This window comes from Oncorhynchus nerka, linkage group LG27 (assembly GCF_034236695.1).
Source record: "Oncorhynchus nerka isolate Pitt River linkage group LG27, Oner_Uvic_2.0, whole genome shotgun sequence".
Taxonomy (NCBI): domain Eukaryota; kingdom Metazoa; phylum Chordata; class Actinopteri; order Salmoniformes; family Salmonidae; genus Oncorhynchus; species Oncorhynchus nerka.
In genome coordinates, this window is record NC_088422.1 from 78690928 (window position 1) to 78714090 (window position 23163).

General features: G+C 45.7%; 1 protein-coding gene across 1 annotated transcript in view; it reads left to right on the forward strand.

The window, feature by feature from the left end:
• Positions 1-3856: 3856 nt before the first annotated feature.
• nkd1 (NKD inhibitor of WNT signaling pathway 1) overlaps positions 3857-23163 on the forward strand; it is a 44725-nt gene continuing 25418 nt past the window's right edge. The window contains exons 1-3 of the mRNA XM_029639585.2: positions 3857-4258; positions 4399-4431; positions 4697-4836. Coding sequence (XP_029495445.1) covers positions 4234-4258; positions 4399-4431; positions 4697-4836 — 198 coding nt within the window. The 5' untranslated portion in view covers positions 3857-4233. The remainder of the gene's footprint in view (positions 4259-4398; positions 4432-4696; positions 4837-23163) is intronic.

Genomic DNA, 23163 nt, shown 5'->3' on the forward strand with positions numbered 1-23163 from the left:
AGTATATCAAATCGGAGGGCCTGTTGTCCGGACCTCTGGCAGTCTCTATGGGGGTGCCGCAGGGTTCAATTCTCGGGCAGACTCTCTTCTCTGTATACATCTATGATGTTGCTCTTGCTGCTGGTGATTCTCTGATCCACCTCTACGCAGACGACACCATTCTGTATACTTCTGGCCCTTCTTTGGACACTATGTTAACAAAACTCCAGACGAGCTTCAATGGCATACAACTCTCCTTCCGGGGCCTCCAACTGCTCTTAAATGCAAGTAAAACTAAATGCATGCTCTTCAACCGATCGCTGCCTTCACCTGCCCGCCCGCCCAGCATCACTACTCTGGACGGTTCTGACTTAGAATATATGGACAACTACAAATACCTAGGTGTCTGGTTAGAATGTAAACTCTCCTTCCAGACTCACATTAAGCATCTCCAATCCAAAATTAAATCTAGAATCAGCTTTCTATTTCGCAACAAAGCATCCTTCACTCATGCTGCCAAACATACCCTTGTAAAACTGAATATCCTACCGATCCTCGATTTCGGTGATGTGATTTACAAAATAGCCTCCAACACTCAACAAATTGGATACAGTATATGATAGTGCCATTCGTTTTGTCACCAAAGCCCCATATACTACCCACCACTCCGACCTGTAAGCTCTCGTTGGCTGGCCCTCGCTTCATACTCGTTGCCAAACCCACTGGCTCCAGGTCATCTACAAGTCTTTGCTTGGTAAAGCTCCGCCCTATCTCAGCTCACTGGTCACCATAGCAGCACCCACCCATAGCACGCGCTCCAGCAGGTATATTTCACTGGTCACCCCCAAAGCCAATTCCTCCTTTGGCCGCCTTTCCTTACAGTTCTCTGCTGCCAATGACTGGAATGAACTGCAAAAATCACTGAAGCTGGAGACTCATATCTCCCTCACTAACTTTAAGCACCAGCTGTCAGAGCAGCTCACAGATCACTGCACCTGTCCATAGCCCATCTGTAAATAGCCCATCCAACTACCTCATCCCCATACTGTATTTATTAATTTATCTTGCTCCTTTGCACACCAGTATCTCTACTTGCACATTCATCTTCTGCACATCTATCACTCCAGTGTTTAATTGCTTGTTTTAACTGTAATTACTTCGCCACCATGGCCTATATATTGCCTTACCTCCCTTATCTTACCTCATTTGCACACACTGTATATAGACTTTTTCTACTGTATTATTGATTGTATGTTTGTTTACTCCATGTGTAACTCTGTGTTGTTGTATGTTTCGAACTGCTTTGCTTTTTCTTGGCCAGGTTGCAGTTGTAAATGAGAACTTGTTCTCAACTAGCCTACTTGGTTAAATAAAGGCAAAAAAACAACATAAGTCAACAAATGAGAGGGCTGGGGAATGGGAGTGGAGCTAGGGGCTGCAGGGCCTGGGTTAACCTCTACATCACCAGAGGAATAGAGGAGGAATAAGATAAGTGTACGGCTAAAGGCTATAAGAACTGGCTGTCTAGTGCGTTCGGAAAGTGACATATGTTCCAAAACACCATAAAGTGTAGCACGATGACCTTCAGTTATTGTCATCAGATCTACACTCTTGAAGCCTGAATTAATTGATGTGTCTTGCTGACAAACGTATATTTTTGGTGAAAAGAAAAGTTGGGAGTCCTAACTTTAAGCACCAGCTGTCAGAGCAGCTCACAGATCACTGCACCTGTCCATAGCCCATCTGTAAATAGCCCATCCAACAACCTCATCCCCATATTGTATTTATTAATTTATCTTGCTCCTTTGCACACCAGTAACTCTACTTGCACATTCATCTTCTGCACATCTATCACTCCAGTGTTTAATTGATTGTTTAACTGTAATTACTTCGCCACCATGGCCTATATATTGCCTTACCTCCCTTATCTTACCTCATTTGCACACACTGTATATAGACTTTTTCTACTGTATTATTGATTGTATGTTTGTTTACTCCATGTGTAACTCTGTGTTGTTGTATGTTTCGAACTGCTTTGCTTTTTCTTGGCCAGGTTGCAGTTGTAAATGAGAACTTGTTCTCAACTAGCCTACCTGGTTAAATAAAGGCAAAAAAAACAAAAAAAAAAACATAAGTCAACAAATGAGAGGGCTGGGGAATGGGAGTGGAGCTAGGGGCTGCAGGGCCTGGGTTAACCTCTACATCACCAGAGGAATAGAGGAGGAATAAGATACGTGTACGGCTAAAGGCTATAAGAAATGGCTGTCTAGTGCGTTCGGAAAGTGACATATGTTCCAAAACACCATAAAGTGTAGCACGATGACATTCAGTTATTGTCATCAGATCTACACTCTTGTAGCCTGAATTAATTGATGTGTCTTGCTGACAAATGTATATTTTTTGTGAAAAGAAAAGTTGGGAGTCCTGAAAAGGGGCTGAAATACGGGACTCAAATACAGCTGTGTCTGTCCCGAGCTCATCTGCTGCAATACGGGACTCAAATACAGCTGTGTCTGTCCCGAGCTCATCTGCTGAAATACGGGACTCAAATACAGCTGGGTCTGTCCCGAGCTCATCTGCTGAAATACGGGACTCAAATACAGCTGTGTCTGTCCCGAGCCCATCTGTGTGGGAAACTGTGAGGGCCCAGTTGAAACAATGTTGCAAGTTTGCTGGACCCAGTTGATACTGTTGCAAGTTTGCTGGACCCAGTTGATACTGTTGCAAGTTTGCTTGTGAAAGCTCAAGACAGACAGATAGGGGGAGTAGAAAGATGTGATTGAAAGAACCTGAACCAACTGCCACTTGTTTAAACCATAACATAGGTGTGGGGTGTTGATTTAATTTGGAATAAGCTTTTAATTTCATATTTACCACTGCATCAATACAACATTGCATTTTAAACAAGTAGGAGAGTGGTTAAATTAGAGACCCCCCAAAGTTTGACTTTTGTTGCATTAAGGGGAGCTCATGTCTCATTCGGGGGTCTGAGCCCCCCTGCCTCCCGTAATTCGCACACTGTCCAGGCATGTGGGTTGGTGGTGCAGGTGGCTGCATGGCTTGGTAGATCTAAACTTCTGCAGGAGGCTGACCAGGCCTGTAAACTTAAACATAGCCTTGACTGTTATAGAGGCCCGGGATCATTTAGGGGCCATTACACTTGGGCCACGTGGGACCCATCCTGTGAAATTGTGCACTTTTTTTGTTAAAGTAATAATTGTCTTTTTTTTTGTAAGACCTTGAACAAATTTCAAAGTTGTATGGGACTTCATGAGATTTTAAATGTAGCTAGTATTATATACATAAAAAAATGTGATGTGTCTCAAAACTGTGCTGTCAACAGGCTCATCTAGTATTTTTGTGTTTTTTTGTACTCCCTTGACGAAGGCCATGCAGCCGAAACGCGTCGTTTAAAAAAGAAACGTTGTTTCTATTGAACATGCCATACTAATAAAGGCATTTTAATGAATTATATGAAGAGTGCCTTGGTCCTCCTTTCTTTTTGAGGCTCATATAGTATGTTGTAAAATGTCTGAAGGGCATTTCTGGTTTATCAAATGTATGCCCCAAATGAGTTTGTCTTGTGTTTATTTTAGTTTTAAAACTGGGATCACAAAGTGTTCTATAAGTGCCATAAATATTATAAGTTGTATTCTATAAATATTAGTTTGTGTTTTTTCAGGACTCTCTCCCACCGTGTGAACTATGAAAAAAATGTGTAAACAAGTTATTATAGGTAGCAATTAATCCAACCGTTTGTATGATTCATAAAATATTATGTTTATTTTTTATCGTCCTGCGAAATATCATTTAAAGCGCCATTGCGCTGCTCTTCGACCACTGCGCCTACTTGGCTGGCTGGGAATGGTGGTAGTGGTGACGGGGGCTGCTGCATTGCTGCTCTTTTTATATTTGGAAACTCCGAAAGAATCTCAGCTGGCTTTCATGTGCCGCCTTCGTCCAATAAAACAGAAGAGGGCCTGCCTGCAAATCGACTAATCTTGGGCGAGGTGTCAATCATGTTCATTCAGCGGTTGAAGTGCGGGTTTTGGTAACCGCCTCCTTTACGCTTGGAAGGGAGACGAAGGAGGGAGCTTTCTTCGGATCAAAGGCTGGTGTGGCGCTGTTGCCGTAGGATGTGTAGAGTGCAGCCTGCTGCTTTCTTTACGGACGCTTCTTGTATCGTCTGGATATCGCTGATTTCTGGATTATAAATACATTTGATGTTTTTCAATCCCAACTCAATGCAGAGAAATGGGTAAACTTCACTCGAAACATGGTAAGATATGATGTTTTACCGAAACATGTCACCCCTAATCGTTGATTTGAATGCTCACTTGCGATAATACTTTTGAGTAATGCCTTTGAGTAATGCCTATCTTTATGTTCTCTGTTTCTCTCGACAATTGTCCCGAAAAGCTGCGATTTGTAAACCGAGGGAAAGTCCGGAGGGTGAGTAGCCCACAGGCCTAGATTTAGGACAGGCTATACATTTGTCTATATTTTATTATATTTGTTGAAAATATACATTGTTAAAAGTATGTCCAGTCTATCATTCCATTTATCCATGCACCAATAATGACCGACTCGTTGACAACATCAGACGAAGTCAAGAAAATTATGAAAAAAGCACAATTCTGAAGAAATATGTTACATTGTAACCTACCCGTAACATGTTGTTTACATTGCAATAACGCACATTTTCTGTTGATTTCAGGCGACAGTTTTGTAGTTAATGCCTGTTTGGCAAGGAAAGGAATTGACGATTGGCTCGTGAAACAGAAATACTATTGCACGGGTTCGCGGCTTGAGCAACAGGACTGTCACCACACGAATAAGTGCGGCTTGTCTACTCGGGTAAGTTAAAAAAAAAAAAAGTTTAAATAAATTATTATGATAACAATCTTATTTTTGAAAATCTCAGTTTGATGTTGATACAATGAAGCCTGGACGGTCCTAACTTTCTTAGGTTCCCTTTCGAGGCTTAGCCAAGGCTGCATTTATTTTTACTAGTCTAAAGTTTAACTGAGTTTATCGGTTGTTTCGAATTAAGTTCATTAAAAAAAATACAATGGTAGATTCTCAGTCACCTTATTGCAATACATCAATGGAACGATAATACCTGATAAATAGCCAACCAAATCTTCAGATGTTGCCTGCTTAATTTTTCTCAATTTTGCTGTTGACATAGACTTATTCAATGACATTCTCAAGAAATGTTTCTTATTTCTATTTTTTCTGTGCATCATGCAGAAGTTGAAAAGAGAACCAGAAATGTTGTAAAAAGAAAGTAGCAGTGTGTTTAGTTATAGGCTAGTTGAGGGAAAGTTATAGGCTAGACTAATAATCTCAATTAAAAAATGGTAAATGATTGATAATATAAAGCTGACATCACACGACTAGTTTGCATATGTATTGTTTTGTTTAGATCATCTTTATTTGCTTTGTTGGCTAGACAACAGATAGACATTCTTGACTCTCATTGAATGCAGTGGCACATTAAAGTCTCTTAAAGTGGCAAGAAAGATAAAAGCTGCTATTCAGTGTGCAAGAAGAGGAAGACGTTTGTGATCTGTGAAATTCTTATCAGTGTGTTAATTTCATTCCATTGCAAACAGTTTGTAAGGATGTTGTGTGTTTTGTGATTCTGGAGAATAAGTGTGACATGTTATCACAATGACATGGCTGTTGACAGTACACACTTGGCCCCATATACATGATAGACCAAATATTTAAGAGGGAAAACTTTGTAGAATTGTGTTTAAACCTCTCTATTAACAAATATCTTTCCCACAGCACTTTTCAGTCTTTCAGCCATGTTTGTTTCAACATACAGTACAAAACAGCATATTCTGGTACAACTTTTTACAAAAGGAGCCCTGACTTGCTACACACTGCTTGCGTTGGTAACTGTCTTATCATCAGACACTTTGGTGCATGGGAACAAATGTCACACCACCAAGAACAGATGCTGCTAAAGTTTATACTCTAGGCAATAGATCACGGCTGAGTTGAAAGCATTGCAGTCTGACAGACCGGTGACAGGGCTGCATTGTAAGGCTAGGATAGAGGTGGTGGAGGTCATGTCTGTTTCAGATTTGTCATCCCGGTAAACACACAGTGGTTGTATCCCAAATGGCACCCGATATCCTATATAGTGCACTACTTTTAACCAAAGCCCTCTGGTCAAAAGTAGTGCACTATATAGTGAATAGGGTGCCATTTGGCACGTAACCTGTGTTGTTGTCGAGAGGAGAAATCCTTTTTTGGAAAAGCTTCAGAGGAGCTGGGTGTAAGCCTCTTTGGTTAGGGATGCTCACTTCTCAAAGGCAGTATTTTTGAGGATTGAGAGCTCATCAAAAAATCCACCAGGACTTTTCCACTTCTCAGCTACTGAGCTCACTCAGCCCACTGGAACAGAGGGAAGCTAATACACTCTGTCCAGCAAAGTGGCCATCATGTTGTGACCACAGACATACCACCATTAGGATGTTTACATGCTACATTTGATGCTGCAGTTGCGTTCAATGAGAATCATGTCACACTATTTCATGGACATTGCATTTCTAGTGAGCTGTTCATGCTTGTGTGCATGAAAAGCCTTGTGTTAACTGAATGAGAGGTTCTAACCGTTTGCCGTTGTTTCTCTGGTTGGATTATCCCAAGCATGTATTACCTCAGCACTTTGACGCTTTGGCAATGCACACAAAGCAATGTATCTAAACTGAATCTTTTATGTGATTGCATATGCCTCATTTTGTGTTGCTTCTTCTGATTTGTCATTATTTTGTCATTATCATAAGGAAGTGACCAATAGCAGCGCATACCAGACCAGTCTGGTTCATTTCATTTAAATGTCTCTGGTATGAGGAAGACACAGGGATATGCTGGTGAGGAGCCAAGTCAAGGACTCCTTCAGGGAGTGACAATCATCACACTGGCAAAATAAAGTACACAGTTGTTGTGAAGGTGTGAGGCTCTGTTAGCCCAGGGAGGGCTACGAGAAAAGCAGCGGGCTGTGAAGGTGTGAGGCTCTATTAGCCCAGGGAGGGCTACGAGAAAAGCAGCGGGCTGTGAAGGTGTGAGGCTCTGTTAGCCCAGGGAGGGCTACGAGAAAAGCAGCGGGCTGTGAAGGTGTGAGGCTCTATTAGCCCAGGGAGGGCTACGAGAAAAGCAGCGGGCTGTGAAGGTGTGAGGCTGTGAAGGTGTGAGGGCTCTGTTAGCCCAGGGAGGGCTACGAGAAAAGCAGCGGGCTGTGAAGGTGAGAGGCTCTGTTAGCCCAGGGAGGGCTACGAGAAAAGCAGCGGGCTGTGAAGGTGTGAGGCTCTGTTAGCCCAGGGAGGGCTACGAGAAAAGCAGCGGGCTGTGAAGGTGTGAGGCTCTATTAGCCCAGGGAGGGCTACGAGAAAAGCAGCGGGCTGTGAAGGTGTGAGGCTCTATTAGCCCAGTGAGGGCTACGAGAAAAGCAGCGGGCTGTGAAGGTGTGAGGCTCTATTAGCCCAGGGAGGGCTACGAGAAAAGCAGCGGGCTGTGAAGGTGAGCGGCTCTGTTAGCCCAGGGAGGGCTACGAGAAAAGCAGCGGGCTGTGAAGGTGTGAGGCTCTGTTAGCCCAGGGAAAAGCAGGGGCTGTGAAGGTGAGAGGCTCTGTTAGCCCAGGGAAAAAAGCAGCGGGCTGTGAAGGTGAGAGGCTCTGTTAGCCCAGGGAGGGCTACGAGAAAAGCAGCGGGCTGTGAAGGTGTGAGGCTCTGTTAGCCCAGGGAGGGCTACGAGAAAAGCAGCGGGCTGTGAAGGTGTGAGGCTCTGTTAGCCCAGGGAGGGCTACGAGAAAAGCAGCGGGCTGTGAAGGTGTGAGGGCTCTGTTAGCCCAGGGAGGGCTACGAGAAAAGCAGCGGGCTGTGAAGGTGTGAGGCTCTGTTAGCCCAGGGAGGGCTACGAGAAAAGCAGCGGGCTGTGAAGGTGTGAGGCTCTGTTAGCCCAGGGAGGGCTACGAGAAAAGCAGCGGGCTGTGAAGGTGTGAGGCTCTGTTAGCCCAGGGAGGGCTACGAGAAAAGCAGCGGGCTGTGAAGGTGTGAGGCTCTGTTAGCCCAGGGAGGGCTACGAGAAAAGCAGCGGGCTGTGAAGGTGTGAGGCTCTGTTAGCCCAGGGAGGGCTACGAGAAAAGCAGCGGGCTGTGAAGGTGAGAGGCTCTGTTAGCCCAGGGAGGGCTCTGTTAGCCCAGGGAGAAAGAAAAGCAGCGGGCTGTGAAGGTGAGAGGCTCTGTTAGCCCAGGGAGGGCTACGAGAAAAGCAGCGGGCTGTGAAGGTGAGAGGCTCTGTTAGCCCAGGGAGGGCTACGAGAAAAGCAGCGGGCTGTGAAGGTGAGAGGCTCTGTTAGCCCAGGGAGGGCTACGAGAAAAGCAGCGGGCTGTGAAGGTGTGTGAGGTGAGAGGCTCTGTTAGCCCAGGGAGGGCTACGAGAAAAGCAGCGGGCTGTGAAGGTGTGAGGCTCTGTTAGCCCAGGGAGGGCTACGAGAAAAGCAGCGGGCTGTGAAGGTGTGAGGCTCTGTTAGCCCAGGGAGGGCTACGAGAAAAGCAGCGGGCTGTGAAGGTGTGAGGCTCTGTTAGCCCAGGGAGGGCTACGAGAAAAGCAGCGGGCTGTGAAGGTGAGAGGCTCTGTTAGCCCAGGGAGGGCTACGAGAAAAGCAGCGGGCTGTGAAGGTGAGAGGCTCTGTTAGCCCAGGGAGGGCTACGAGAAAAGCAGCGGGCTGTGAAGGTGTGAGGCTCTGTTAGCCCAGGGAGGGCTACGAGAAAAGCAGCGGGCTGTGAAGGTGTGAGGCTCTGTTAGCCCAGGGAGGGCTACGAGAAAAGCAGCGGGCTGTGAAGGTGAGAGGCTCTGTTAGCCCAGGGAGGGCTACGAGAAAAGCAGCGGGCTGTGAAGGTGAGAGGCTCTGTTGTGAGCCCAGGGAGGGCTACGAGAAAAGCAGCGGGCTGTGAAGGTGAGAGGCTCTGTTAGCCCAGGGAGGGCTACGAGAAAAGCAGCGGGCTGTGAAGGTGTGAGGCTCTGTTAGCCCAGGAGGGCTACGAGAAAAGCAGCGGGCTGTGAAGGTGTGAGGCTCTGTTAGCCCAGGGAGGGCTACGAGAAAAGCAGCGGGCTGTGAAGGTGTGAGGCTCTGTTAGCCCAGGGAGGGCTACGAGAAAAGCAGCGGGCTGTGAAGGTGAGAGGCTCTGTTAGCCCAGGGAGGGCTACGAGAAAAGCAGCGGGCTGTGAAGGTGTGAGGCTCTGTTAGCCCAGGGAGGGCTACGAGAAAAGCAGCGGGCTGTGAAGGTGAGAGGCTCTATTAGCCCAGGGAGGGCTACGAGAAAAGCAGCGGGCTGTGAAGGTGTGAGGCTCTGTTAGCCCAGGGAGGGCTACGAGAAAAGCAGCGGGCTGTGAAGGTGTGAGGCTCTGTTAGCCCAGGGAGGGCTACGAGAAAAGCAGCGGGCTGTGAAGGTGAGAGGCTCTGTTAGCCCAGGGAGGGCTACGAGAAAAGCAGCGGGCTGAGATTTTTATGACTTATGCCCAGTTTGTATTGAAGTGCGAGTGATCAAGTGTAGCACTGAGTGCCGTGATGGGGTCAGCCTCAGGTCTGCTTGTTGCATGCACATGGTGTCAAAGCCACTAAGCCTGACATGCTGTCAGGCCTCTAATAAACATCTTCATATTGTAATCGGACCCTCCTTATGACATCATCATCGGGGTAGGATGGGGTTCGGTGTTCTGTTCCGTGTAGTGTAGCAGCCCTCTGAGCACAGTTAGGGTATCTATGGGCCCTCTTCAGTTCAGCAGACTCACCAGAGGGAATTGTGGGATACATGTGAAAGGGTGGGATTGTTTTGTGGAGCTCTTTTTCATTCCCCAGATGGTGTGAAGTGATATTTGGCACGGATGGAAAAGGAACCCCACTGAAAAAGTTGGATGGTTTTGAACAATTTGGGCTCGCAGAGTTTTCTGTTTTATAAATGATTTAATTCTATGTGCCTAATGGCTTTCACAGCGCTGCGGGAAAATTGATAGAATAAGGCGAAATGTGTTCCAAGACATCAATATTTATTTGGATGCTTTTCCCTTTGTTTTTTCCCCTTCAACAAAGTTGTCTTTCGACCCTGAAATATTTCATTGTAAAGTTTTGAATATTTTGTTTGCTTGCTTTGACATGGCAGTTCATGTGTTGTTTATTTAGGGACCATTTGGCATTGTAGATTTCTTTTAAATTTTAAAACAGCTAAGTATGACAATGCTTGAAATTACATTATATTTTTTTAAATGGTGAGATATTTACTAGCATATGTCTTTATAAATGATCTATAACTTAACCTTATTATGAAGCGTTAGCATTACAAAACTTGACAGGAAGTTTGTGGAAGTTACTGCTTTCCATAAGTCATAGTAAATACCCTAACCCCATAGCATTGTCAAATGAAAAGGGGCTAAAACCTTAGCTAGGTGAGAATGCAATGCAAACAACCCTCTTTTAAAAGCAGCCCATGTTGTATAGGATACATATACTTTATAGGCCGTTCTTTTTGCCTCCCGGCTGAACTGGGGTCCCGGAGAATGTGGGTCAGATGGTGGCAGCAGTGGGGAGTCTGAGACTGGAATCCTTTTGATCTGAAACCTCCCAAACCAAACTATCATATTCTTGAAGGGAGAGAGGGGATTACTGCCATAGCCTACCTCCGTTAAAATGAAATGCCCATATATGGAACATGTTTGTTTTGTAGAGCTGATTATATTAGCACGGCTGTTATCATTGGTTGAGGTATATATGCATTGAGTTGTGTTATGTGGTAGGGGGAGAGATAGGAAGAGGAGAGACTCCAGAGTCAAGATAACTTTTCTTGCATATAGATGATTTTAACTCGTTCGTATGTATTATTTGAAATCCCAATGTAAGTTAACAGAGCTATTTTATTTGGAACTGAGCAGTAAGGACAGCTGGTATTGTAATGTGAGGTCCACAACAGGTGAGCTGGGTACATGTTCTCTCCAGACTATGGCCCTTTAAAGATATAATCCACATTAGGGGAAACAGCGCCACTGTTTGCCCCAGTGCCTTTGTTATTCTTTTTGTTTTGTTGACAACCGGAGGTGAGCAGCATCCAAATGAAATGAGCAGTTTGGGGGGAAAAATTGCAGTACTTAATCTGCAGTTCTATCGCACGTGCAATAATGTCTGAGGGGGAAAAAACTGTTTGTTCTTCGCAGTAACTTCTTTGTTGCTGTGTTATTCCAAACAGATGTCATTTTCACCACTAAGGATTCCAGCTTTAATTCTGACTCTAAGCACAGTTTGTTTTTTACTATGCTGTTTTTATATCTCCCATAACGTTTTGTAATTTAGATGATTAAGAAGAAGTAGAGAAGTCAACAGTTTATGATTTGGCAGTTCCAATGCCTGTCTGGTCTGGTTTGTTGGGTCTTAACAAGTCTCTTAGCCCGGGTGTTGAAGGTCTCCTGCCCTCCCCGGTCTTCTCCTGTCCTCTTCAGGCAGTGTTATGAGTTGTACCCTAAGCCAGCGGTCTGTCTAGGGAATTTGCAATGTGCTGAAAGCAAGTTGCAAAGAATTCATTTGATGATTTGTTAAGGCTTTTTCCCCCACACCCTTGCCAAGTAACTTTCCTCCTCCCTAAAGCCCCCTCCCCCCATCTCAGCTCTCTCCTTTCCTATTTTCCCTCTCAGGCTCCATCTGTTTCTTGTGTTTACCCTGTGGCCTTGCCTGGTTGTTGCTGATGAAATTAGACTGCATTTGAAGTGTGCCAGGGAGGTGGATATATAGAGGCCCCCTCTGTGAGACCTAACCCTCTGTGTAGTAAAAGGAAGCCCCCAGTGATGCTACTGCTGGAGTCGCCAAACTCCTGCTCTGAGCTGACAATTCCAAAGCACATTTTCAAAACCTTCCATCTAAGGCTTAGGTTCTAAACCCATACAAAACTGGGACAAAATATCTTAAGGTACATCTGACAACTAACAGCATTCCGAAATGAATCTCAGAGTAGAACTTCTGCCCAAATCCCTGTGTTTCTCACTGGGTGCCAGCGCTCTGATTTTTGAAGTAAAGCTTTTAAATGTGCTACCCTCAGCCTCTGAGTCTGATAAAAGACATGGCTGGGCTTCTTTTCTTACTTCTTCTCCTGTAGTGTTTTTTTTATTGTCTTCGCAAAAGCACAAGGTCCTTGTCTCAGTGCTGGATGCACCTTTCAAATGCAGACTCCTCTCTTCCTTTCTCGCTTTATGTCCTCTCTCTCTCGCTTTCTGTCCTCTCCCCATGCCCGTGCTGTTCCCACCAGCTGTCTCCCTGCGTGCTGTGAGTGACAGTGTGTCATATGCCCCTCTCCCAATAGGCTGTACGTCTCCACACCCCCCTGGTGTTGGCCTTTGGAAAGGCTGGGAGAAGTTTGGAGTTGTGGTTTAAGAAAATAAAGTGTTTGCCTTTGGGGAGAGGGCTGGGGAGTAGGGGTACATGCACCTGGCTCTGTGTTATTCCAATGAGGATAGAAGAGGGAAGAGGAAGTCTTGGGTTGTCGTTTACGTATCTGGGGGACTGGGAGGGAGAGGAGATGCAGGTGTCATTAATGTCACTTCCCCGATCGTGTGTCACAGATTATATAGCTGGAGGAATTTCACCCTATGTGACAATGTGAAGCAGATAACCCTCATTGGGTGTTGTGAATGGGACTGCCGGAAATGGTTTTGGTGAAAGGAGATGATAATGATATGCTAAATGAGGTAGAAATAATAATAATAATACATGATACACAGACAATAGAACTGTTGGTCCTGTTTACAACTTTCTGTTGTGTGTTATGATACATCTCACATGGTTCGCCATTCATTTTAGGTTGAGTATCTTCACAATATTGTTCATTTTTCTCAGTTTATTGTTGGGTTCCATGTCTGTGTGATGTTTTGATCTGATTCTTTATACGTGTAAAAATAGTGATTGAGCATGTGAGTTATGGGGGTGTTGCAGGGGGGACGGCATGAGACGTGTATGAGGATGCGTGTGTGTCTAGGATGGGCTGTCCGGATGCACTCAGGAGATCAAAGCAGTCCCTGGAATGTGCTCTGAATCCCCAAGGATTAGCAGCTGAGATTTGGGCTTTGTTTCTCCAAATATCTGCTCACTGTGGAGCTACAAATATCCCAGGATCAATTGTAAGTGTTTATCTTCTCCTCTCTGTTCTCTTATGATGCTTGGCTTTCAGTAGGAGTTGTTTGTATGTTCAGTATGCCAATAGAGACTTTTTTTTGTGTAATTTTAACACTATGGACCACTGGTAGATATTAGTGCTTTTTTCTCTTTGCCATTTGGTTTGTAACAGAGTTTATAGTTTCCGGTTTTGAGATAGCTTTTCGAATTGATGAGTGTGTGCATATTAAGTATCAGTGAAAGGCCTAATTTAGCAGATTAACCATCTAAATATAGAGCTAATCACGCTGAGATGAGATGCTCGCTTCTCTTTATCCTTTTGATGTGTGGATGCATCAGACACAGAACAACAGATCTAGAAAGTAATTGTAGATGTAGGATCTTAATTTGAGCCAGTTTCCTACAGCAGGAAAATAATCTTGCAGCAAAATGAAATGTGGAATATAATTAATGGATTTTTTTTTAGGAGTTGATATATTTTTCGTTCGGGAAAATCAAGTCTGAAATTTCAAATTGGAAATGACAAACTTTTTAGAAGCATTTTAAAAACTCAAATGCACTACAAGTTTGCATTTCCTGCTTTGCAAAAGTGATCAAATTCAGATCCTACATCTGATCTATCTGTAAGCTATATCCCCATTTTTGTTTTACACTGGCTGATTGAAAAGGGATGGTCACAGAGAGTGTTGGTAGTAATGGATGTTATATGGGACAGGAAGACTTGGTAAAGACGGCGCGTGTGAGGCAGGACCATGTATAGGAGTGGGAGAGAAGGAGAGGGGGAGATTGAGAGGGACAGAAACTCCTGTAGTGGCGTTGGGTTCCGCTGAGCATTCCATGTGAAGCTCAGTGCCCGTTTTAATCACACACTTAAAAGGCTCTGCTGAAGTGGGCGTTTTAAGCGTTTTAAACCCTGAATAATTCTCTCATTTGTTTGTGGTCCCCCAGTGGGTTGCGCTCCGGCCCATGTAGTAAGCACTGAATAATTTGACTGAGCAGTCAAAGTTGCTGCATGTATACAGCTCTTATAAATAGGACAAGATCATCATCTGAATAAAACTGCAATCACACACACACACAGACAGGCACAGACACACAGACAGGCACAGACACACAGACAGGCACAGACACACAGACAGGCACAGACACACAGACAGGCACAGACACACAGACAGGCACAGACACACAGTCAGGCACACACTCTCTCAAAATATTCATTTACTTGTTGATTTAGGATTAGTAACCGCCAAATACTAATTTAGTCTACCTCCACATTTGCATGTTTTCATTAGTAGGATGACGCCAATGATGGTCTCCAGTCTACAACTCTTGGAGTCGTTACTCTCTGCTTCAGACACAGGATGACCACTAGAATCCTGTGGTCACTTGAGTGACAGACTGAGTTGGAACAGAGGAAGTGGGGCATAGATAAACATTAAACAGCTCTGGGACCATTGTGGCCTCCTCCTGACAGCCAGGGGGGAGGGGGGTAGGCCCTTCCCATGGCGCCTGGGACCCAGGGTGTGTATTTGGGCCTGGATCGTCTGTTAGGGGATGTTTTCGGTCTGGGCTGGAGGGAGCTGGCATGGGTTAGAGGTGGCCTGGATTGTCTGTTAGGGGATGTTTTCGGTCTGGGCTGGAGGGAGCTGGCATGGGTTAGAGGTGGCCTGGATTGTCTGTTAGGGGGATGTTTTCGGTTGAGAGAAACCCAAACACAGGACAGGGGCAGGGGGCCCAGCTGTAAAGGAAGGCCCTGTTCCCTGCTGCTCTCCGGTGTGTTTATGCTCCACAGGTGCCTGAGGGAGGCCCAGAGAGGAGAGGACTTTACCCCACATCACAGCCTGTCACTGGGTCAGGACGACCAGGGAGGAGTCCCTGAAGGCCCATTTGACCTGGCTGTTAACCTTAAACCCATTACTCATGCTCAACACAGGCAGAGGAACCTCAACCGGAAGAGTGCTTAACCAGAGATGGAGTTGGTCTGTGTGAACTCTGAATGGAACAGTGTGAAGTGGCCACAGGCTATCAAGCGTTTAACTGTGACTACTGGTTGGTGGGGGTGCGTGGGCTGGTTGGTTCTTCATCCATGGTCTCTGATTATATTGCCCAGATTTGTTTTTGTTGTTTTGTGTATGCATGTGGTGTACCTGTGTGGATGATGAGGGCAGCTGGGGGAATCTCCTGAGGGCTAATGCCAGTGCTCAGGGGACAGGGATGAGTGTGTAGGAACATCCAGGGGCCTGAGCTGTAGGCCTCCCCACCAGGCAGATGTTAACACATGCCTCACTGTCTTGCCTCTGCTACCCCATTTCAACTCTAATAGCACAACTGTAATTACTAAACACTGTAACATCTATGGGTCATTTCCGTTCCAGAAGCTTGTGTTCTTCTAGCTGACGTCTGCCCAGACATTGGACTGTGGTGGGCCTAGCTTAGGTGTACCCAGCCATTGGACTGTGGTGGACCTAGCTTAAGTGTTCCCAGCCATTGGACTGTGGTGGGCCTAGCTTAAGTGTACCCAGCCATTGGACTGTGGTGGGCCTAGCTTAAGTGTACCCAGCCATTGGACTGTGGTGGGCCTAGCTTAAGTGTTCCCAGCCATTGGACTGTGGTGGGCCTAGCTTAAGTGTTCCCAGACATTGGACTGTGGTGGGCCTAGCTTAAGTGTTCCCAGACATCGGACTGTGGTGGGCCTAGCTTAAGTGTTCCCAGACATCGGACTGTGGTGGGCCTAGCTTAAGTGTTCCCAGACATCGGACTGTGGTGGGCCTAGCTTAGGTGTTCCCAGACATTGGACTGTGGTGGGCTTAGCTGATGTTGCATCCCTTTCTGAGGTACACCTGGGGCAGATGGAAATACTGTTTCAAATGCAGTGTGTCGTTCACCACCTCCTGAGTGCGCTATCTATGTGAAACGGTTCTGCTTTAACTTTCTGCTGCACTACCAGTGGAACCTCACAGATTTTGAAATCTGTGAGTGAAATACAGGGGTTGCCTGAAGGGGGTGGAAGTGGAACAAACTGACGGTGCCGATTCATATTTGATGCTTCAAAGCCAATCCGCCTGTATGCCGTCGGTGTGATACTTTCACTTGAGATTATGAAGCCACTGCTAATGCTACACATTTCCCAAGATCTTTGAAACCAACAAAAGTGAGAGGTTCAATGACAGTTCTGGATTCTGTGAGTGGGGTGCTCAGAGATTTAGTTTTGTTCCTTCCTGTTTGAGTGCCGGTTTCCTGATTGGTTTGTCACTGTGTGCTTGCAGGGGATTCAGTCAAGCACGAGCGTGAACAACATGCTCCACCAAAGTTCATTATCATGACTGACAGCTAACCCTGACCACTAGTTCTGGTTAGAGCTATGAATAGAAACCCTTAAACCTGCCACTGGCACCAGAGTGCTCTCTGGAGTTGGAAGTGCTTATTTCTGCCCCTGTGTTTATTTGCTAAGTTGAGAAGTTGTCTGTAATTAGACATAATGTTTGTGTAAAGTTTTTTTTAAGTTCAACATGTGAGAGATGGGTTTTTATGTAGTTACATATGACGTGGACTAGGGAGGGTGTCTGTCTGGACTGGGCTGAAAAAGTCCTCCTATAGGCTCTAATAAAGTCTGTGTGGTCTAGGGTGTGGTGACTCTGTCTTCCAGGTCTCTGGGTTCCTTCTCATGTCAACCTTAGAAAGAAGTGTTCACCTAAACCTCATTCCACCTATGTCCTAGGTTTAAAAACAAGACACCTCTATCTGGAAGTGGCTGTGAATGGTCCCTTTAGATAATGGCTTGGGACATTGAAAGAAGGGCAGTCTGAAGGGCAGTCAGTGCAGGTGTAGGCCCAGATGTCATTTCCTGACAAGGTAGAGAACAGAGGTGTGTTTAGATGGATATCTCCCCAGTGCTCTGTCTGTGGTGAGAGGCTGAAGTGCCTGTCACTTTCTACTTCCCCTGAGGGCTGTAGACCCCCTCCCTCCCTCCCACATTCTGAACCGGCGTCTGAACCCACACATACCCCTACAGCACCGTCTCCTAAACCAACTCATGATACTTCAACTAATTACCCAGACCTCCTAGACACACTGTGTCAAGCCCTCTGGAACGCATACAGCTCTCGCTCTCTGCTGCTGCTTGGCAGGATAGCTAGATGGTTCCAAAGAGCTCCATCATTTCCAGTGTGGAGATGAGAGGTATGTGATTGCAGTTTTATCCCCCAAACGACCTTCAAACAGAGATGAGGTGTAACACCGTCTCTGCTGCCTATACGGCTCCTCTCCCCTCATCTCTTCCATTCTTAAGAAATGTGCTCCACTTCACTCTGCATTCAAAGACAAGGGCTATAACATAGTGATTTGTTACTCTCGGCAGACTGGGCCACCTGTAAATCAAGGCCAAGTGACAAGCAGTCGCCATTCCTTTCCAATCCCGGCTCCCCTTGGGAATGGAGGCTTTCTCCCAGCGGGTTCATCATGGCTGGGCTGGCTGGCGGAGAATGTGTTCGAGAGAGTGAAGAACAAACAACATTGTAAATACAACCCATATTTATGTTTATTTATTTTCCCTTTTGTACTATTTGCACATCGTTACAACACTGTACATAGCGCTAATATGACATTTGAATTGTCTCTGATCCTTTGAAACGTTTGTGTAATGTTTACTGTTCATCTATTTCACATGCTTTGGCAATGTAAACATATGTTTCCCATGCCAATAAAGCCCATTGAATTGAGAGCAGTCCACCTGGAGTTCATATGGTCTATCTACTGTATCTCCATGAACACCTTCTCTGCTGCTGGGCTGGGGGGAACCAACCACAGAATAATATGAGCTTTAAAGACCCTTGATCAAGCAGCCATTTTCTCCTCTCTGTGAGACACTCGTTTGATAAACAGCCTGATAAAAGCTAATTGGTGTGGTTACATATTTTTCAAAGCCCTAATAAATACCTTGCTTTATGCCTTGAGAAACAGGCAGGTTACAGTGGTGTGTGTTGCTGAAGGGGTTAGCAAGCTAGCAGAGCTGTAAAAGATTATCTTTGCAGGTGTAAAGGTTTTGTAAATGGGTTATTAAAGCGTTGGCTAACTTCACACATGAACCACGAAGAGGGAAGGAGGGAGATTAGCTCAAATCAGCATGTTTCTGAAGTACAGAAATGAGGGCTGTAAATCTCCACTAATATTCTACTGAGTCTTTTAGGGGGAAGCCTTTGATGTGGATGAGGTAATGTGATCAGCAATGTTTGCAATGTTAATCTGACTTGGTGAAAATGAATGATTGGCAGGTCGTGTACAATCGGACTATAAAAGCCAGAGCCAGTCATTAGGGGAGGTGTCTTCTGGGGGGCTGTCAACAGAGCTGGATTCATGTAGACATGCACACATGCAAGCAGGCACGCCAACGCACATGCACACAATTTTCTCTCTCCATGCCCATGAGTTAAATCTGGGATCCAAAGGCATCACATTCGTTATGCAGTTGGTCTGCACAGACACACCAAATGTCACTAAACATACCAGCATGAATCCATGAGGTTGGACACCACAGCTCCTCCAATCACATAACTTTTTCCCCCTTCCCAGTGTTTGCGAGAGGAGCGAGCTGTCTGTGTGACCTGTCCAGTTAACTAGAGATAAGATGGTAAGCCCGCTGGCATGCATCCTTCCAGGCCCCTCCACCTCTCCTATCCAGCCCAGTGTAGCCATCACCGAGCCCTGGTACTGCATACCATACACATTATAAGGCAGCTTCCTCCAACCGGACTGGCTGACTGACTGCTGACGAATCCCCAGCCTGTGTCTATAATTTCCTTCCTGGGTCACAGGCAGGAAGGGAAGACACGTGGGTGTGCTGTGAGTAAGCAGTGTCAGGCATGGGGCTGCAGAGTCTGCACCGTAACCTCGCCGACTGCAATGAAGGTGTCTGGTCCACTCTGCTCCTTCAGAAGTGTCCAATGAGCCACCGGCATCCTCCGACCATCTGGCATGGTGTTTCAAACCGGCGACCTGGAGTTCAGTCAGTGAGTTGTTATGGTCCAGTTAGAGTTCAAGGAAACATTCTTTGTTTCCTTGAGGGTTTTATCTGATCAGACTGGACTTGGCTCACAAGTTGAAAAGGACCTCAAGATCAAACCTCTGATTGCCTTGACATGCTTTGATCTCAGCAAAAACGTTTAGTTGTGTATCAAATAGCATTGTAAAAGAAAACAGATATGTCTCTTTTTTTGGCATGTCAAACGGCCTCTCTGATTTTATGCAGTTATGCATAATAAAGATCTATGATGTTGGGAGTCCGTCCAAGTATCTATGATTTTGGAGGGAACCCAAGAAATACCTCAAAGTTGTATCAGATGTTTTTGCCCGAGAGGATAGGCTCTTCACAGTTGAACAACAGAACAGGTCTCTCTGGTTCTGGCTCATAGTTCTACATGCAGACACCTACATTATGTTTACTCAAAACACACATGCACACAGAGATGGCTGTTGATCTAACAGATGTGTTGCACAATAATTGTCTGTCTGCTTTCTCCTCCCTGGTAGATGTGTCTTTGTCTCCTGCCAGGTTCGCTACGGTATATGATTATCTGAGTTCTTAATTTCAGGTGTGCAAACCGATCCTTTTCGAAGCCATGCTTAGAGGCAGTGCTCCGTTCACTACCTCACAACAACACTTTCTATCTTGGAACGATCTCAAGGCGTCGTGTTTTGTCGGTACGTGCCGCCCAGTCTGACTGACTGTTAAATGTCGGGTAGAGACGAGTGAGGAGGAGGAGCGGTTCACATGAAGAACTAAAGCTGAGTCTTGGGTCATGTTCATTATGGCAGCAGAAAACACAAATTTGCATTTATTATAGGACAAGTCCATGTAGTTCCACCCCATTTGACTCAGTTTTCAACCTGCTCTCTGGTGTCTGCTGATGCCTTCTGTTTTTCCAAACAGTACCACAACAATTAAAAGGGTAACTGCACTTCTAACTCTCTGATCCAGATCCTCCTTCTCAAGGATATAGTCACAGCACCAGACCCAAACCTTTGAACCAGCCTCCGGAGAGTCTCAGCTTACTCTGTTGGGGGCGGAGAGGGGAGGGGCATTTGCTCTCCAGGTCCTGCTTCTGTAACACTAAACCTTAAGCTCATGTGTAGCCCTAAAACCAATATACGTTTTGTTGTTTTAGTTCGGCAATGTCTTGGCTTTAAAAACAAGCATTTTTAGTTGATTTCTTTCATTTATGAATTTAATTTATATATATATATATATATATATATATATCTATATTTCAGATGTTAGCAATGGTGTGTTTTTCTTTAGGTTATTCATAACCCTGTCTTGACTCTGACCTGTGGCCATTGGTGAGAGGAGCTTAGTTTCTGCAGACCGATATCACCCGGACAATTTTTACACTTAAAACCCCTTTCCTTTTTTAAAACCTGGGCTCCCAAATGTTGCAGCAGTCTAAGGCACTGCATCCCAGTGCTAGAGGTGTCACTACAGACACCCTGGTTCATATCCAGGCTGTATAACAACCGGCCGTGATCTAGAGTCCCATAGGGCGGCTCACAATTTGCCCAGCGTCGTCTGGGTTTGGCTGGTGTAGGCCATCATTGTAAATAAGAATTTGTTCTTAACTGACTTGCCTAATTAAATAAAGGTTACATTTCCTCTTGGTTTTGAGTGAGGCCTATGGGCTGTGATCCTCTGTGTCTCTCTGTCAAAAGGACCAAGCAGGCCGATCTGACAGACAACAAGAACGATATGGCTACCAACCATTCCCTCGTTCTCCCCTCTCTCGTCTTCCTCACTCTGTTGTCTTCCTCACATTCCCTAAATGGCCTTCCATGTGTTGTTTCCCTCCCTGCTCGGCATGGTGGGCCTGTCTTGCTCCAGCCTAAATGTCAGACCTGAAGGTGTTCTCCAGTTCCAGCACTGCCTGGGAGAGCAGAGCAGAGAGCAGAGCAGAGCAGAGCAGAGCAGAGCAGAGCAGAGCGCAGCGGGAGGCTCCCAACCCAACGCTTCACTCTCATCATGACATTTTTCCTGGGTTTTGAAGGAGTGCCAGTAACTAGTAACACTGCTCCCGAGGCCTCCGGCTTGCCTCCACCGAGCCCTGCGCCCTGGCTGGCTGGCGCACGATCAGGGGGAGCTGTCGTCGGCCCCCCGCTTAAATGGTCAGTTAGACAGCGTTGAGACCAGTGCCTTGTAGGACTTTCCACAACCCCACACTTACACACGTAAACACACATGGTAGTTACACACGCACTCATACACTGAATGCGCTCACAACCACACGGTCACACACACAAACAAACACACACGCACATGCAATTACACACGAACTTATGCGCGCACACACACACACACAGTCTGTCTGTGAACACAGTGCCTGGGTAAGGCTGGCGGGCCCCCATGGCAACCTCATGCCATAACTTGCCAAACTTCAGTCAGTCTATGATTTGCTCTTCACCCCTGCAGTCAGTGGTTCCTTGGATCTCTTGGCTCACTTAAACTCTCAATATAACCAATGTTATTTCTTAAATATTATTATTTGTAAATACGCAAATCTGGGTTTTCCTTTATTTTCCCTTTTTCAAATCCATATTAATGTGTCTCATTGACGTGGGTCCGCCATTTTGATTCAAAGGCCAAATCAAACAACCCTAGTAGACAGAGCGGGCAGCCTGTCCAGTACTGATGTAGCTAGCTGGGACGCTGTAATGCAGCATAGTCACACTGTGTTCCTGTCTTGTGCTGCTCTAGGAATAAATCACTTTCTGTGAAGGGGCTTTAACAACTTTAAAACACACTGGGGCCATACAATCCTCCATCCTCCAAGCCCAGAAGAGAAAACGCTCTGAAGGGTCTGGCTCCTGTTGAAAGCAAAATGCTTTAAAGTTTGGATTCCACAGAACATTAAACATCATGTCTGGAAAAGTGTTTTTGGTGGTCCCAAGTGTTGGAGGAAAGAGGCTTGTTCATTTTGCTTACAGCGTTTCACGATGCTCTGGAGTAGCGCCCAAATACGTTCTGCAGAGCTGGGAAAGTGACACTTCACTGTAGTCTTCGTAAAACCTTCATAAACACTCCATAACACCAGTCGTGAACACACAGACAAAAAGCCAAAAGACCTTTTACACGTACAGTATCACGCAATGTTCATCTGAGCAATTCATTCTCCTCGACTATTTCTCAAATGAGCAGCTGGGCCTTCAATTTTTTTGTTTTGTATAGAGGTAGACCAGGGAAGCACATTTGATTAGCATATATAGTATGGAAGACTGTTACTGAAGGTATGAACGATACAGGAAGAGGCAGTGTTCATTGAGGTCTACTTGAGATGATCAGTGGTGCAGCTCTTGGCCTTGTCCCTGACTCTGTTTGCCTTAAGCTGCACTCCTATTGTGACCCTTGACCCCACATAGGACAAAGGTCACCAGGCAGGCCTGTGATTGGCTCATTGGCCTGACACGACAGGTCAAGATGGATGGCTCTTTTAAGGTCAGCTGATTACCATGCTTATAGCCAGTGGAAAACACGGTCATTGAGGATAAAGAATAAAGGTTGGATGAACAGAGGATGCAATCACTGAAAAACATTTTAACAATAGTATAAATTCTTCTTTGGTAACGTCACTTGTGTATTGAAGCCCACATTGGCCCTGAAGCTGAGAGGATGAAACAACTTTGAAGTGTGAATTTTAAAAAATCAGTAAGCATCCTGTGTGAAATCTATCGAGCCAGCCAAGAATCAGCCAAGAATCCACCAATGAACAAAAACAAGTCCTAAACGTTTTTAGAACCCCCTTAAAGAGGACAGAGGTCACTAGTCAGTATCCCCATTCCCTAATCCTCAAACCTGGGAGCTGTGGGGTCCCTATGAGCTCCCCAGGAAGAAAAGAGCAGTCAGTCCCACAGTAGAGAGGGGTGCGGGCCTGAGGGGTGCGGGCCTGGGCCAGGTCCTCCATTGATCTAAATGGAGATGTTGAGGTGGCAGGGAGGGGATGAAGACAATGGAGTGCTCAGTGTGTCACCACCAGA